Raw genomic sequence first — 17448 nt, forward strand, 5'->3', positions numbered from 1 at the left:
TTTTGGAGCGTTTCCTCAGCGCGAGGCCCAACTGTGTGACGCGACCGGGGCCTCATCGCTGTGCGCTACGTCCGCAGAACCGCCGACGCCGCTCTATCCTCGAAGCCTGCTGGCGGCCAAACCTGGCAGCCCGGCTGAGCAGCCGCACGGATTCCAGCGGTGGAACGCTTCAGGTGAGTTGCACTTCGCCCCGGCTAACACGATGCCAAGACGATGGCAATGTCTCCCTCCGATCCTAGCGGGACATTGTAGGAAGGAGTGGTAAGTGGCGCAGCTTGTGGATAAACCGTGACAATAATATAGCCAACCACGAATGGAGTGAACTCGGATAAAGCGAATTATGCTTTATTTCGAAAATTCGGATCTTATTGACCGATAGTAATGTAAAACAGCGCGGTCATAACGAACTGGTCGTTATACTGAACTCGGAACGCCAGCTGCCAGCGCCATAAAGCCACTTGCATGCCAATCAGGGGCGTTTTTTTACATGTATAGTTTCTTTTTCTGTCATACTTTCTTTTTTGAGTGGGCTCGAAGGTCTGCACAATCTCACGCATCGAGAACGCCGTTCTTAGCGACGCGGAGACACAGTTCATGGCACAAGCAAAAATTACTGCCGAGCATGCGTAGTTTTACTTTAAATAAACTGGTTCCGTCTCTGCTTCTTTGCTTCACATGTTGTAATGAATGCATATATAACGAACGCACTACAATAGTTTGCTATAGGCGAGTTTTGGTTCAGGGAATTACTTGGTATATCGAACTGTTTTCAGCTCATAAGCCTGTTCGTTATAACTGGGTTCGACTGTAGTATGTCGAAGAATTGTTGGAAATATTTATACCACGTAACAGCTCAATCTAGATATCATTGTCGCATTATAATTAATTTGGAACTTTGGTAACACTACTTCGACGCTAGTTATTGGTTAATTATTTCAGGAATTCATGCACACTTTTCCTTCACTTGTTTCTTTCAGCCCCGTCTTTTTTAACGAGTTACTCTTGCCGAAAGTACTTGGTCCTATATTTGAACTTTTTTACGAGGGTTTGAAATTGTTTACTTTGATGCACTAGAACAAGAGGGTACTGCGTGGACATTTAAAGCTTTCTTGGGCTGTCTAAGAACACATTTTGATGTAATATAGCTATTATTAGTGTTACATCTGGCAGCAGAACATTAATTGTGATTTCTGTAAAGTCATTGCTATTTATTTGTTTATTTATTTATTTCATATAATCTCAAGGTTCGAAGGTGTTATAGAGCGAATTGGTTAAAATAAATACAGGTGCATTCAATTTAACGAGAAATTATTATAAATAGCAGATTTGAAACTGTTAACATCTGGGATGAGAGCGCTACAAGCAGGAAGATGGTTGCAGTCGACGCTTGTCTTAGGTATGAACGATTCGATAAACAAGCTCGTATGGCAAGCAGGCATTCGTACCTTAAAGCTGTAGTCTCACCTAGATGATTTACCGATGTCTGCGTTTATTTGCAGCAGCTCCATCTCAGTCGTCACGAGGATTTATCGCAAATTAACTAAGCTGCCCCATAGGCACCACCTAAGCGGTTTCTACAGCTACATTGCGGCGGAACAAATAGTGCAGCTGGGCACCCTCTGTAGAAATTTTGCGTAATGTTCTTTCACGAAGGCCAAAACGTGTTCTTCTACCGCTTTAGTTTTGTACGTTGGGCAAGTTATAGAGCAAAACTCTGGTGATAGCCTTATGGGCAATTGGCTTCTCTTTTACTGAATGCAAGCCCCAAACTGACTACAGGAAAGGCTTTGCTAAGGCATCCGCTCTTATGAGTCGGCATGGTAGATGCTATTCTACGCCCTGTTTTAGATGTCAACATGGAGAAGTGTCTGTCACACAGATATCGCCGTCTTGCGTGCGTGGTGTCCTGATCAGTGCCCGTTTTCTTTGTCTTAATCTTGATACAAGGTGTAGGCTAACTCCTAACTCCTTATAAGAGGCATGACGCCAACCTTGCCACTACCACCGGGACTTGTGGGGATAATAATGCTTTATCGACGAACGGGATGGTGGTCAGCTAGGGATAAGTGTGCGTGATACGAACACAAGCTTTGGCTGCGGATTAGAGCTTCACGAGATCCGCAATGCAAGCTTCACTCTAAATGTGGCGCATTCATTCTCTAAGTCAATGTTCTTTGGCTGTTTCAAACGATGGTTCGCCAGGGGAGAGATCTTTACAGCGAGCAAAGTGGTCAGAAACAAACGAACCTCGAAACAGCCGGTGTCTTTGGTCAGAACATATTGCCTAGCGGTTCAACAGCAATCGGCTAGTCGATAATGCGTGCAGAATGATTTAGTGAAGCGCCTGGACTAGTGCTGTACGAAATTTCAAACAACTACACCGTTCAACTGCACGTCATGGTGTTAACTTCTGACCCCATAGAGGAGAACAAAAAAGTTAATCAGAATTCCTGCGTGTAAATTGCGCTTTTTAGTTCGGAAAAATAAAAAAATGGCCAAGAAACATGCTTTGCAAGAATTTAAACACATCTTTATACGTATAAGGGCATCAACTTTGAGCCAAGCATCTTTCAAGAGCGTAAGGAATAATTCACGAGGTTTAATGTCCCAAAAGAAACACTGAGGCTATGAGAGATGCCGTAGTTGGGGACTCCGGATTAAGTTTGGCCACACGGAGTTCTTTAACGTACACCTGATTCTAAGTACGTGAGCGTTGTTGCATTTCGCCTGGGCCACTGAGCTTTTCTGATCCAAACATCCATTCCGCTACGGGAAGTGAAGGAACACTTATCTCGAAGTTCCACGTACTCGCTAGAGCTACGAACCTTCTTTTGTGTTAGTACGTACATGTCCCTGACGTTCGAATGCAGTCGGAGCCGTCAGTAAGAACCGCAGCGGTCAACCGCTCTCGCCCATGGCCAAGCACACGGTGAGCCGATGCGGTCCGTTCCGCTTCGGCTATTATTCATCAAAGGGCTCATCCTGCTGATTGGCGCCTCAGGGGTGGAAGCGGGGAGCTGGTCGCTGCTGCCAATTAAGCTGATGGCCAGCGCCCGTCTAAAGAGCTAGCGTCGATGCACGACGACTTGGCCGCACGAAGGGGAAAGAAATATATTGTCACCATCGGTACATGCCGTGCTCCTTCCTGCTGTTGCTGGAAAGGATAAAGGAACTCCGAATAGACCCTTTCTAGACTCGGTTACACTCTTCGCCTTCTTATAGTACGTTTTCTACTGAAATTAATCGTTTGAGGCTGCGTTTCTCAACCGGACTCTGCTAGAAAGATTCTGGCAAGGAAAAAAAGAAACGACACATTGCGCACAATAAAAAGAAGTACAGTATGCCGTTTCAATGGCACTTTGAGAGAAGGGGGTCCGGGAACGTAGATGACAGCGAATTGGTCGATGGAAAGAGTTGTCCAGGCAGCAGGAAGACAATAGAATCAGGAATATAGCAGAGCATGACGAAACTTTCTGAGTCGATATCGGCATTTCTTTCTTTTTTCTTTTCTTTCTGTGTCTTCCCCCCCCCCCCCCCCGCTTCTCATTTCCTGTTCTGCGCGCACACCGCTGCTTATATGCCACTCTGTTCAGAGTGTTTGCTCAGGCGATAGAAAAGCAAAGACAAGACTACAAAAAAATGAAAAGAAAGGCAGAACAAGAAAGAAATCTGGCTCGCGCAAGAAAAAATAAAAGCGCCTGAGGTGGTAGGGGGGAGGTAGGGGGTATGTTATTACTAGATTGCCCTCGAAGGAACAGTCAAACCTTCACAGAAGGGTGAAGAGATCAAATGCGTCGCAAGCGCTCCTATTTAGAGACAGATTATTCAGGGAAACGAACTTTTAAAATTAAGATGGGCTATCTGCTCATGCAGTGCTCATGAGCATTCCTCTGAATCGTGTGAAAACTTTCTTCACTGTGTGAACTGTGATGGGGAGCACGCCGTGTACTCGCAGTCGTGCCCATCATGGAAAAAAGAAAAAGGAAACTGTGACAATCAAGGTAGAAGAAAATATCCCATTCAAGGAAGCACGCAGGCGGTTGTCCTACCTACCTAAAGTCAGTTTTGCCGAAGTGGCGCGTCAGGGGGCAGCGCCACAACAGCCTCAGGCGGCTGTCCTGTCTGCACACAGTGAGCCGGCGGTGACGCCATCCGCCCCCTTGGCGGCTGCAACTAGCGCTGCTCTGCCGTCCCAGAAGAATGGGCCATCGACTTCCTGATTGGTGGCTTCCAGCGGCTCGCGTTCCGAGGCGAGGCCTTCTAGCCAAACAAATCGCTCGAAAGAGCGGGTGTCGAGCGCCTCGAAAGAGGTGACGAACACAACACTCATTCACACGGCGCCCTTGGAGCCGAAAGAGAGGCGCGAATATCTCGACCGCTCCAAAAAAAGACAAACCTCGCGTCACGGCGCCCAGAGAGGGCTCCTTGAGCTAACTCTTCTCTCTTAAACACACTGCACCAAAATCACCTTCAACATGGATACACAAGAGAGAGAGAGAGAGAGAGAGAGAGAAGGGAAGACGGAAAGGCAGGGAGGTTAACTAGACTGAGTCCAGTTTGCTACCCTACGCGTGGGGAGGGGAATGGGGAGTGAAAGAGAAAGAGAGAGAACTTAAGTGTAGGTTGTCTATAGGCGGGCACTCAAGTCCGTTGCCTTCAGGTAGCGAAGAAGCGCTCTAACTGCTTTTTGGGCCAATGAGCTGTGAGGCCAGGCTCCCAAGATCTTCGCTTCCGTGAATGGCCTGTCATCCAGTCTATTTAATGCACACTGGAGAGTCTCACGTTGATTATCGAAGCGAGAACAGTGGCACAGAAGGTGACTAATGGTCTCTTCACACTTGCACTTAGCGCACATTGGTGAATCCGCCATTCCAATGCGGTAGCTGTAGGAGTTGGTGAATGCTACTCCTACCCACAGCCGACACAGCAGTGTTGCGTCACGTCGTGGAAGGTTCGCTGGTAATGTAAGTTTTAGTGATGGGTCGAGACTGTGTAAACGACACTTAGAGTTCTGTGGTGTATGCCAGCAACCTAACGTGATTGCACGAGCAAGACTGCGAAGCTCTCTTGCAGCGTCGACTCTGGATAAAGGTATAAGGACTGTCGGTGAGCCAGCCTGGGCACGTCGGGCAGCGTCATCGGCGAGGTGATTACCAACGATGCCACAGTGTCCCGGCAGCCACTGAAATATGATGTCATGTCCTCGTTCAGATGCGCAATGGCAGGTTTCGTTGATTTGTGACACCAGCTGTTCATAATTGTCACGTCGTAAGCTTCGCAAGCTCTGGAGGGCTGCTTTCGAGTCACAAAATATTGCCCATTTGTTGGGCGGTTCTTTTTCAATGTATTCGACAGCAGCGCGAAGAGCGGCCAGTTCAGAACCGGTAGATGTCGTTACGTGAGAAGTTTTGAACTTGATGACGACCGATTGAGATGGTAGAACAACGGCACCCGTAGAATTTTCGGACACGGAACCATCCGTGTAAACATGAATTCGGTTAGCATATGAAAAATGTAGAAGTTCCAATGTGGTCTGCTTGAGAGCCGCGGTGGGCAGGCTAGCTTTCTTCACTATTCCTGGAACAGTAAGGTACACAGGAGGCTTCTTCAAGCACCACATAGGGGATGGCGTTGTTGTTGCGGGTGAGTGCTTCAAAGACAAAGAGTGCCGGTTAGCCGCAATCGATCTGGAGAACGCTGCCTTGGGTCTTTTCTCAGGCAAGTGAGCGAGATGGTGGTCAGGGACTCTTGATACATGGCGAACATGCGCCCGGAGTGTGTCGATATCTATATAGGTCCTTATTAGGTTGTCTCTCGCGAGGGCAATTGTTGCCACGGTTGAAGCATTTCGAGGTAGCCCCAGACATGTTCGAAGGGCTTGGCCTTGAATGCTCTGTAGGACATGGATGCTAGTTTTGTTAGCATTGGACAGCACTGGTGTGCTGTATCGCAAGTATCCTAGGAAGAGCGTCCTGTATAGTTGAAGCATAGATGCCACGGATGTGCCCCACGTTTTACCGGCAAGAAACCTTAGTATATGGGAGATAGAAGTAAGCCTCTTCTTCAAGTATGAGATGTGGGGGCTCCATGAAAGGTCTCTGTCTATAATAACGCCTAGGAATCGGTGAGTTTTTGCGCACGAAATTGGTTGGTGGTCAATAGAAATGGGGTACCAGGTCATGGGCTTGTGGGTAAATGCGACTAAGGCGCACTTCTCGGTCGAAATGCTTAGGCCTTGCGCACGCAGGTACGATGATGTTAGAGTCACTGCTTTTTGGAGCCGTGCACGCACCTGGAGACGTGTAACTGCCGAGGCCCATATGCATACGTCGTCAGCATATATTGAGAGGTTCACTGTATGCGGTAGAACGTCGGCAAGGCCAAGGATTGCAAGGTTGAACAAAGTGGGGCTAAGAACCCCACCCTGAGGGACGCCACGATAAGTGTAATGGTCAGTAGTTCGGCCATCTGCACTGTGCACAAAGAAGGATCTTTTGAATAGATAGCTCCGAATCCACCGAAACATGCGTCCACCAATTCCATTATTTTCCAGGGCATCAAGGATGGCTTCATGCGTTACATTGTCGTAGGCGCTTTTCACGTCGAGAAATAGTGCAACCGGTATACGCTTGTGGTGTTTTTCTTGTTGTACAGACGTGACTAGATCGATGACGTTGTCAATAGACGAACGGCCTCTTCTAAAACCAGCCATGGCATCGGGGTATACGTTGTGGCGCTCAAGATACCATTCTAGGCGGGTGAGAATCATTCTTTCCATGACCTTCCCAACACAGCTGGACAGCGCAATGGGTCGGTAGGACGCTAGGTCAAGTGGCGACTTTCCAGGCTTCAGGAGTGGTATCAAGCGGCTGGACTTCCACCGCTCAGGAACGACGCCATCAGTCCATGACTGGTTATAACATTCCAGAAGTCTGCTTCGGCCATCTTCACCTAGGTGGCATAAAGCAGCGTAGGTGATGCCGTCTGGTCCTGGCGACGATGAGCGCCTGCATGAGGCCAGAGCAGCGTCCAATTCCTCAAGTGAGAAGGACACATTCAATTCCGGGAAGCGTGTCGCAGGAACCTCACCCAGAATTTCGCCACTGATGGTGACCACACTGCCCGCAGTCTTCACACAGAAGTCTTCGGCTATATCGACCTGTGAGCGGCCTTGATAGAGGGCTAGGGATGAGAATGGGTGTCGTTGCTGTGGAGATGAGCCAAGGCCGCGCACCGTCCTCCATATGATAGACAGTGGCTTGCGGGGGTCAAGTGATTCGCAGAACGTCTTCCACCGTTGTTCCACCAGCCTGTCCATACGACGTTGGATTTTCTTCTGTATACGTCGAGCGACTCTAAGGTCATGAATTGACTTCGTGCGCCTGTATCGCCTCTCGGCTCTTCTGCGAATGGTTCGAAGTCGCTCAAGCTCCATGTCAAAATCCGTACGTTTTTTAGCGGATGTAAATGTGTACTTAGACGATTCCAGTACACTTGTAATAAGATTCTCAATGGTGCCGGTAAATCCTTCTTTGCATGCCTCTTCCACCTTTGTCTTATACGTTGACCACCTTATATATACTTGTCGGGAAGTACAAGAGGAGAAGCTTCCGAATCCAGTGATACTTAAGTAGGTGGGAATATGGTCACTACCATGAGTCTCGATGTCAGAGAACCATCGAACAGTTTGATCAAGTTGCCGTGACACCAAGGTCAAGTCTAAGCAACTGCTGTAGTTCGAACCACGCAAGTACGTCGGACTGCCATCGTTCATAATGCTAAGTTCATGGTCGGAAGCAAATTCCACAAGTTTCCGGCCCCTCGAATCTATTCTGGAGCTTCCCCAAGCCAAGTGATGAGCATTAAAGTCTCCCGTGATAATCCAGGGTCCAGTAGTCGCCGTCAGGATGTCTCGCAATCGGTCGCCGTCGAACCGACTATATGGGGATATGTAGGCGCCGATAAGGGTGAAGGCCACTTTATTCTTTGTAATGCGGAGACACACGTATTGGTTTCCATCATGAGGCTGCACGGAGTGGGGAATGTAAGTCAGTATGTAAGTCAGTTCTGTACGGATGTAAACAATTACTTTGCTGGATTGCCCGCACGTCGACGCCATAAAGGCTTCGTATCCAGAGAGTCTTAGCGCTTTGGACACGTTCGGTTCACATATTACCACTACAGGAAATTGGTGCGTGAAAACGTATTGGCGGAAACATGAAATCCGTGATTTAAGTCCTCTGGCATTCCACTGGACAATCGTCGCGCTACGCACTTCATCACGGAATGAAGGCAGTGGAAGAGCCATTGTGCTTATGCAAGATTTGCAAGCACTGGGCTCAGGGCATCCAACACTTGCACTGCGCTTCGAGCTGTTGGCGTATTCGAGTTCCCCACAAGCGTGCGAATCGCATCTATCAAAGACTTGAGCATTGTAACAATTCGGCGGTCATGCTCTGTCAGCTCATCTGGGTGAGGCGTGGAGCATTGCGGTGCCTTTCCTTGTTGGGGTTTTTCCACAGGGCTTATCCTTGGCAGTGGTGGCCATTCCTCGTCCACAGCATTCTTTTGAGATGCTCCGTTATCTATACATGGTTTGGAAACATTCTGCACTGAGGTTGGAGCAGATTTAACAGCAAGAGGCTGTGCGGCACGCGTATTCTGTGTGCGGAGAGCAGAATTCCTTGATGAGCGTCTGCGACGAGAACGACGTCGCCTGACGTCAGCAGCTGCTTCACGATGAGTCGACCGGTCCCTCACCATTTTCTTCAAGATGGAGAGTTCTCGCTTAACTCTAGGACATTCCTTTGATGAGGCATCGTGGGGCCCTTGACAGTTCGGACACTTAAAAGTTTTTGCCTGGCAGTTGCCTGCAGAGTGTTGCGCTGCACAGCGGGAACATACAGCAGACTTTCCACATACGGCGCTCACGTGACCGAATTTCTGACAGTTTCTACACTGAAGCGGCTTCGGAACAAAGGGCCGGACAGCATGTCGAAAATGACCTACCTTCACATGCGATGGAAGGCAGTCACCTTTAAAGACAATTTTCACGCATCTGGAAGTTCCGAGACGGGCCACCTGTAGTATCTGGATCCCATGATTGGCAGGCTTTATCAAAAGGGGTAAATCCTCGCCTGAGATGGCCGCATCAATGTCATATATGACGCCTGTAGTACTCTCTTTTCCCACCGAGATGATGGTACGGACGTTCATGCCACCGAGAACAGTGACGGCTCGCAGAGAATCTAACGCCGACGCTTGGGCGACGTCTACCGCGACAATATTCTTCCGAGGGTTGACTCGTACGTCCTCAATGCTATTCGGCAACAGTCTCTCGAGTTCAACCGATGCAACTTGCCTGTTGAGGAACCTCATGTTGTCGGACGGTAGCACAGGTAAGAAAAGGATGGTGTACTTCGGCGAACTCTGCGGAGTCCTCATAGTAGATGTGTCCACAGAGGCCCTAAGCATCCGCCGCTTTGCTTTCTGGCTCAGGACAGTCACGTAGTCGTCGTCGGAGCTGTCGTCGCTCTCGGTCGAGTCTATCAGGGTAGCCTCGCTGTCGCTCGAGAGGCTGTTCCGCTTCCTTGAGGCTGCCGACGCGGGCGCCGCTACATCAGGTGGGAGTGCGGGTGGCTCCACTTCCATTCCCGTCGGGCAGGGAACAGTGATGCCCGGAAGAAAGCGAGAATTACCACAAAGTACTGGTGACGGAGAACAAGCACTCAGCAATAGAATCACTTCTTCTTCTTCCTTCTTCGATACACAAATATTACACTGGAATATCAGAGGTCTCCTCCGCAACCTTGATGACATCAAAAAATTCCTACATAAGTGTAATCCAAAGGTGCTGTGTGTTCCAGAGACACATTTAAAGCCCTGCAAAAACATTTCCTCCGTCAATGTGCTATTTTTTGTAAAGACCGAGACGACGCTATTGCGTCGCCCGGTGGTGTGGCTATCATAGTTGACAGAAGTGTTGCCTGCCGGGATTTAAAACTTCGTACGCAACTGGAGGTAGTTGCTGTCCGAAGGGTGTTGTATGACGAGCTGTAGTCACTACAAGCTCTATATACATCCCTCCCAATTATCAACTTCATAAAACCGAATTTCAAAACTACATAATGAACTTCAGGCGCCGTACATAGTTGTCGGAGATTTACACGCACATAACATTTTGCGAGGAGACTCTCGTAGGGATGCGAGATATCGCCTAATTGAAAACTTTTTCTTTTCCTCAGGATCATGCATACTTAATAAGAAAGAGCCAACGTACCACAGCATGGCACATAACACATATTCCTCCATAGATTTAAGCATACACTAATGCCGTACCTGTAGTGATTGGTTCTCGAGAACCCGGTGGTAGCGACCACTTCCAAATTATGTTACGCTTAACAAAACAACATGGATTATCGCTGAACGTTTCCCGATGGGAGGTTGACTCAACTAACTGGGAAATTTTCCGAGAACCTTGATATTTAAGCCGGGTTGATATTGCCTATTTCAATATAGACGTTGCTGTCGCGTATATAACAAACTTTATAATTGAGGCTGCCACAAAATGCATCCGTCAAAGTAACGGACTGACGAATAAACGTCGTATCCCGTGGTGGAATGAAGAATGTAAAAAAAGCACGTAAACATCAAAACAAACCTTGGGGACGACTGCTTGACTCCCCAACCGCCGAAAACTTGATTAGGTTTTAACAAATAAAGTCCCAGGGTAGCAAAACACGTCGACGGGCTAAAAGAGGGAGTTGGGAGGAGTACATCTCACGTGTAAGTTCTTACACGAATGGTACGAAAGTCTGGAATAAAGTAAATAAATTAGAAGGCCGGGAGTCGAACCACCTTCCCTTAGTAAGTCTCCGAGGAGGTAGCCTCGAAGACCAAGCAGATAGCCTGGGCGAACATATTGAATATATATAAAAGTGCGTCCCATTACACACTAACATTCCTGATGTCCAAAGAACGCGAAGAGCTATAGCGACTTGACAGGAAGCCTGCATGAAATGAAGATTGCAAAGGCCCATTTAGTTTGGCTGAACTTAAGACTGCTATTACTTGTTGCAAGAGCTCGGCACCAGGCGGTGACCGTATTATGTATGAAATGATCAAACACCTGCACCCTGAAACCCAAAAAACACTTCTCTCTTTTTTTAATGTCACGTTGGCTGCTAGGTACATTCCATCTTCTTGGAAAAACGATAGTAATTCCCATACTTAAACAAGGCAAGGACCCGTCCTTACCTAGCAGCTACAGACCTATTGCTTTGACAAGATGTCTCTGTAAGCTATTTGGAAATATGATAAACCGGCGTCTAGTCTATCTCCTAGAAACCAACGGAATACTAGATCCTTACCAGCGTTGCGTCCAAGGAGGCAGGTCGACAACACGCCACCTTGTCCATGCATATTGAGCCAAATATAAGGGATGCCTTCATACACAAACAGTTTTAGAGCGCAGCTCTTTGGCGTCCGTTCCTGGGTTTCGCGTCGTCGTCGGCGTTGTCGTCGGCCTCGTAACCAGCTCCGCCCCCCTTTCATCCCCCCAGCGCTAGCAGCGACCAACTGATACCGCTGGATGCCGCTGACGCCGCTAGAGAGTCAAGATAACGTGACTGCATAGAACACCGTCGCCGCCATGCAGAAAGAGGAGGAAAGGGTCCCCCCCCCCCCCCCCCTGTTCTTGTGTGGCGGATAGGGTGCTCTTCAGTTGCCGACGCGCCGGTTATTTCACGTAGGCCCCGGCACGTCGACAAATACGTGACCACCTTCCCACGGCTAGACCTGGTTCTTAGCGCTGCGGAAGCGAGGGTATCATATTGTTTGTGTCGGCATCGGCGGCGTTGTCCCTGAAACCAACTCCGCAGCTGGGGTTGACTCACTATCGGCGTCAGCGGCATCAGTCAGTCGCTGCTATCTCTTCCCTCCTCCCTTTATCGTGTTGTCCGCTTGCTGCGCGCGCTTCTGCCCCCATCGTTTGCCGCTGGGTGTACACGCCGCCCCCCTCTTCCTGCGAGTCTCCGGTTGTCAAAGCGCCGGCTCGAACTTAATTCCTTTCTTCGCTCCTCCTCCAATGCAACCCCTGTGCGGTGGCAATCAGAGAGCCAGATCGGTGGCGGCGGATCTGTATATGTGCACCGCCCGAGCCGAAATTGCCGCTGCCGTTCGCCCTGTGCGGTGGCAATCAGAGAGCCAGATCGGTGGCGGCGGATCTGTATATGTGCACCGCCCGAGCCGAAATTGCCGCTGCCGTTCGCCACTGCGAAATTATCTGCCAGTTCTTTCTGAGCCATGAGCGAGACGACCGATGGAAGTCCTCCGTCTGCTGCTACTGCTGCTGCTGCTAAACGAGCTGCCAGAGCAGAGGCCCAGCGCCGTCGCCGTCAGAATCCAGAGGTGCGTGCCGCCGAAGCAGAAGCTTACCGTCGCCGCCGTCGAGATGATCCAGGAGTACGCGTCGCCGAAGCAGAGGCTAAGCGCCGCCGCCGAGAAGACCCTGCCGTTCGCGCCGCCGAAGCGGAGGCTCATCGCCGCCGTCGATTATTTGTGATAGCGCATACATGTGTTGCTCGATTTCTTTGCCTCAATCTATCGAAAAGGTGAAACAGCTTATTTGCTGCGCTCAAATTTCGCATTAGGAAGTAACGTAATCGTCAGTAATTTTTTTCTCTCCGTATTGTTTGACTTGGAGAAAGCGTATGACATCACATGGCGCTTCGGTAATAGTCGAGACCTTTCCGCTATGGGTGTCTAATGTTGACTAATATCGAAAGTTACCTCTCTAACCGTACCTTTCGTGTAAGGGTGGGCCATACCTTGTCGAGATTTTTCACCCAGGTAACTAGTATTCCGCAAGGCGGTGTGCTCAGCTGCAGAGTGTTTATTGTGAAAATGACTTGTTTGCGCACCGCTATCCCAGGAACAATGTTCTACTCTGTATATATAGATGATGTGCAAATTGGACTTAACTCGTAAAACCTTGCTATCTGCAAACGACCGTGTCCAGCATCCCTTAAATAAAGTGGAAAAATGGGCTGATGAAAACGGCTTTAAGTTGAGCCCACAGAAACGTACTTGCGTCCTTTTCACCAATAAGAGAGGAATGGTACCAGACCCTGCTATTGAGCTCTCCGGTAGCCCATTACCTGTAAGCGCCGAGCACAAATTTCTCGGCATCATAGTAGATTCCAAACTCACATTCATTCCGTGTGTCAAATACTTGGAGGCTAAGTGCCTGAAAACAATGAACTTATTAAAGCTTCTAACGCGTACAACATGGGGCGGTGACAGGAAATGCCTTTTGAACTTGTATAGGTTCCTTGTCGGCTCACATCTTGACTACGGCGCGATAGTACATAAGTCTGCTGCACACAGTGCTTTAAAAATTTTGGGTCCTGTTCACTATTTAGGAATCCGCCTAGCGACCGGGGCCATCAGGAAAAGCCTCCTCCAAACCCTTTATGCTGAAGCAAATGTGTGGTCTCCCCATCTTCAGTGATCACATAACAGTTTTACATATTTCCTGAAAATAAATTCAAACCAGGAACGTCCTTCTTATTTCGGCATAAACGATACCATATGTGCCACACTTTTTCAGAACCAACCCACAGCAAAGCAGCCCTTTTCACTACGCGTGAGAAAGCTCAGTGAAGAACTGGGTACTCCACTATATGAACAGCGTCTAGTGGCTCCAGCCAAACTGCGACCGCCGTGGCAGTGGCACCTGGTAGACTGTGGCACATTCATTATCGAAGTCACAAAACATGCGCCAGATGCACACATTCCAATGCGCTTTTTAAAGTTAAAGTAAAAATGCTCGTGCCCTGAATTTTACACGGAGGCATCAAAGTCACATGCTGACGTGTCTTGTGCGGCACTCGGTCCGTCCTTCTCGGCATCCGATGTACTTCAGCCCGAAACAAGCATCTTTACGGCAGAGGCCTGTGCAATACGATTGGGGGTGAAACACATTTATAGACTGAAACTTCAAAAGGCTGTAATATTTACCCGTTCTTTAAGCGTTGTTAGAGCTTTAATGTTGCGGCAAAAACATAAAAACCCTGCGATTACCAACCCCTATTTACTGATGTGCACTGTTTATGCATCTAAACAATAAGTCATGATATGAGCTGGGTGCCTGGCCATAGAGGCATCGAGGGTAATGTGCTAGCAGACCAATTACCCACATCAATTACATCGCAAGCTAATAATCCTACCGTTGCTATCCCTACCACAGATCTGAAACACATTTTTGAGAAAGAAACTGCGAATCCACTGGCAATGCTTGTAGGACGCTGAAACAAATAATAAGCTTCACTTAGTTAGGTTTCTGGCCTCCGCATCGAAAACGCGATGATGCCGTCTCAGAATAGGACACATATATGACACCCACAGCTTTCTGCTGACCAGTGGTGAACCACCAACCTATGGTAGATGAGCGGAGAGGCTTCCCGACACTCCACGTCCACTCGCAGTGTCGGGAAGCCGGAACAGAGAGAAAATAACATTTTCCGTTATCATTTTCTGCTAGCATACCGCTATCATGTCCCTCTCCATCCCGTTATGTTTCTTGGTGAATAACCGCTTTTAACAACAAAGCAGTCCTCGTTTACTTGAATGTCGTCCTACATGTCCAATAAATTCGTAGTGCATCCTCCCCCCAGAGGATGCTGCTGTGATAATAGTTCTAAAAAATTAAAATAAATTATGGGGTTTTACGTGCACGCTGTAGTGGAGGACCCCGGGAATTTCGACGACCTGCGGTTCCTTAACGTGCACTTAAATCTAAGCTCACGGGTGTTTTCGACTTTCGCCCCCATCGAAATGCGGCCGCCGTGGCCGGGATTTGATCCCACGACTTCGTGCTCAGCAGCCCAACACCATAGCCACGAGCAACCACGGCGGGTGACAGTAGTTCTGTACAGCACATGCCTGCAGGCCCACGTGTTTCGCTGGCTCCGTTTAGGCAGCAGTGCTTCTCGCCATTTTTTGCATCTGACATATTTTGTATATCGTATTATCCTTTCGCAATGCATTTCTCGTGTTCATCGCACACATCATTATTCATTGCCATATTCTCATTACATGTAAATTTTGTGCACTTTACAGCGATTATTTTCAGGCCTCTTTACAGCCATGTCACATTCGCTTTTCAGAATTCATGGCTCCATTGCAAACGCACTTACACTGGCATGGCGCTCTTTGGCCATACCTGACCCTTGCGCCATTAAACAACACACATTGATTCATTCATTATTCAAGAAAACGAACTTTTAAAATTAAGACGGGCTATCTCGACGCTAACCTGTTACACAACGTAATTTGAAGGCTCAAACTTTACGCTTTGTGATAATATTGAAAATATGTAACACTTTCTGCAATACAACTGACTGCCGTTATTGCCAAGACATGTTTTGAGTCATTCACTTACATCTATTTTCTTCCTCCGTTTGTTGGCTTCGCCTTTTGCTTACGCGCAGAATGGCGAAGCGCTTTTCAGAGCTATATTTCTCTCCGTTTAGAGTACAGCACAGCTCAACGCAGAACGTAGAGATTTGAAACGTAGTCAGTTTCATATGTTTAGCTGGAAGTCTTTTTAGTTGTGTACCGACTTGTGCTCTGACAATTTTTGTGTCTGTGAGCACGTCACTGCAGGGGTCTTAATTGTATATACGAGTACTCAGCACTGGCATAACTCGAACTGATTTAAGACAACTCGTTTTAATTTAACAGTTGACGTAACCTAACCGTTATGATTCTATACAAAGTTTGTGTAACCTCCTAAAAACCTTCCACCAGCAATTGCTTGATTAACAATCCATTTGTGAGCCATAAAATGACATTTTCTATGCCGTACAGAGTTCTTGCTGTTGAATATGATTTAATTCGTTTACCTTTCTCCCTAATAACTTTAACAAAATTTTTCAATACGGTCTTGGTCGCTCTGCCTTCACTCATAAGGAAAGTTGAACACTTAACAGAAGTAATATATGCTTTCGGGCTATGACATTTATAATTCGGGCAATATCTTCGAAATCTCTGTACAAGGGCTCGCCATGAGGTGATACGTCGTATGTCATGAAATTCGTCTGTGCCCGGTCTCTGTTACCAATATTGAGCATTGTAATAGTGCTGTTATCTGTAACTAGCTCTTGCTTCGATCCTGCAATATTCTACTTTGGGACATTGTGAACACTTCATACATTCAGAATAAAAAGACCCAAAACTCCTGAGCTTCTGGGGGAAAACTCTCAACACCATCCGTTTTTCGTGTCCCTTTGCAACATGCCAAATGCTTTGGCGACGTGTGTAGGTACCCTGATGAACTTGATAAACATGCTTTCATGTTTCTCATTCGCCAAAACAGCTGAGCCAGTTGACTTCATTTGTCCATTTGTGCGTTGAGTTTTCCGTGATCGCATACAGTCAAATGAGAAGTCCGGGGCCGCAACCCTGCCAGCCTTCTCCTTAATCCAGCCCCGCCTGCATTAAAGCATTCTGCAAATGTGCAGCGATCAATATGTTCGCCTCAGATGCGCGGAAGTGAGAGTTGGTAACGGTTCTTTTAAGCAAGGCAGAGATGGCTCAGCACCTAACTGGCTGCAAAACTACGTCGGTCAAATTAAACTGTTTGCTGAATAAATCACCTACACGCGACGATCCAAGAAAACGACTGTATGAATTAGTCGCCTGCCATGCACTGGCGCATTCTTACTAATTAGCGAACCTTTGCCGTAGGTGCTAATAACATTCGGCAGCTTGCAACTGAGGGAACTTTCTAGGTGTTTAATTTACTCTTTCTCGCAAAGCACAGGTTGGCGTCATCTCCGTGCGAGATCCCCAGCTCAGACTTGATGACAACACGGAGAGGTGCTAGGATCGCCATTGACCGTGTGGGCAGCGCCCACCTAACGCTACAGCGCCGCTAGTGGCAGTATCGCCCAACGCCGATAGCTCATGGTCAGCCTGAGAGCTCGCGCCGCGGCGGGCGCAGCGGAGGGGCCCCTAATTTGACGCCTCGGGAGCCGGCGGCAACGCGGAAGGCCCGCTTCAAATCCGCGCGAGTTTCGCAGCGGCGGCGTTGGAACGCTTTTCGTTTGCGCGCCGCCCTGCGCCGCGTGTCTGGATCTCGCCGCCCGGGGGCGCCACGTCTAAGCTTGGCGCGAGCCTGCGCGCAGGGCGGCGCGCCGCCATGATGGACAAGCAGCCTTCCCCAAGTAAGTAGGCAAAGAGAGCAGCTCTTTGAAAAAAGAAAGCCGCGGCAACATAAAGCGAACGCGTCGGGCCGCCTTCTCTTTTCTTTCGCGCCCCGCGGGCCGCGCGCGCCGCTGCATGCAGTCGCGGGCTGCCGGGCGTCGTCTGCTGCCGGCGCCATTATACTGTCGATGTCGGGCCCGTCTGATTCGGCTCAGCCGCCACCGACGCCGTGCGTGCTTG

The 17448-nt window shown here is 48.6% G+C and overlaps 1 protein-coding gene across 3 annotated transcripts in view; it reads left to right on the plus strand.

Moving 5' to 3' along the window:
- The window catches only part of LOC135898548 (zinc finger protein rotund-like), a 145887-nt gene that overhangs the window by 33825 nt on the left and 94614 nt on the right, over positions 1 to 17448 (plus strand). For 2 of the 3 annotated variants that reach the window (XM_070534598.1, XM_070534597.1), the window contains exon 6: positions 9 to 173. In XM_070534598.1, coding sequence (XP_070390699.1) covers positions 9 to 173 — 165 coding nt within the window. The remainder of the gene's footprint in view (positions 1 to 8; positions 174 to 17448) is intronic. The other variant, XM_065427560.1, reaches the window with a different exon arrangement.

Source organism: Dermacentor albipictus, chromosome 2, assembly GCF_038994185.2.
Source record: "Dermacentor albipictus isolate Rhodes 1998 colony chromosome 2, USDA_Dalb.pri_finalv2, whole genome shotgun sequence".
NCBI lineage: Eukaryota > Metazoa > Arthropoda > Arachnida > Ixodida > Ixodidae > Dermacentor > Dermacentor albipictus.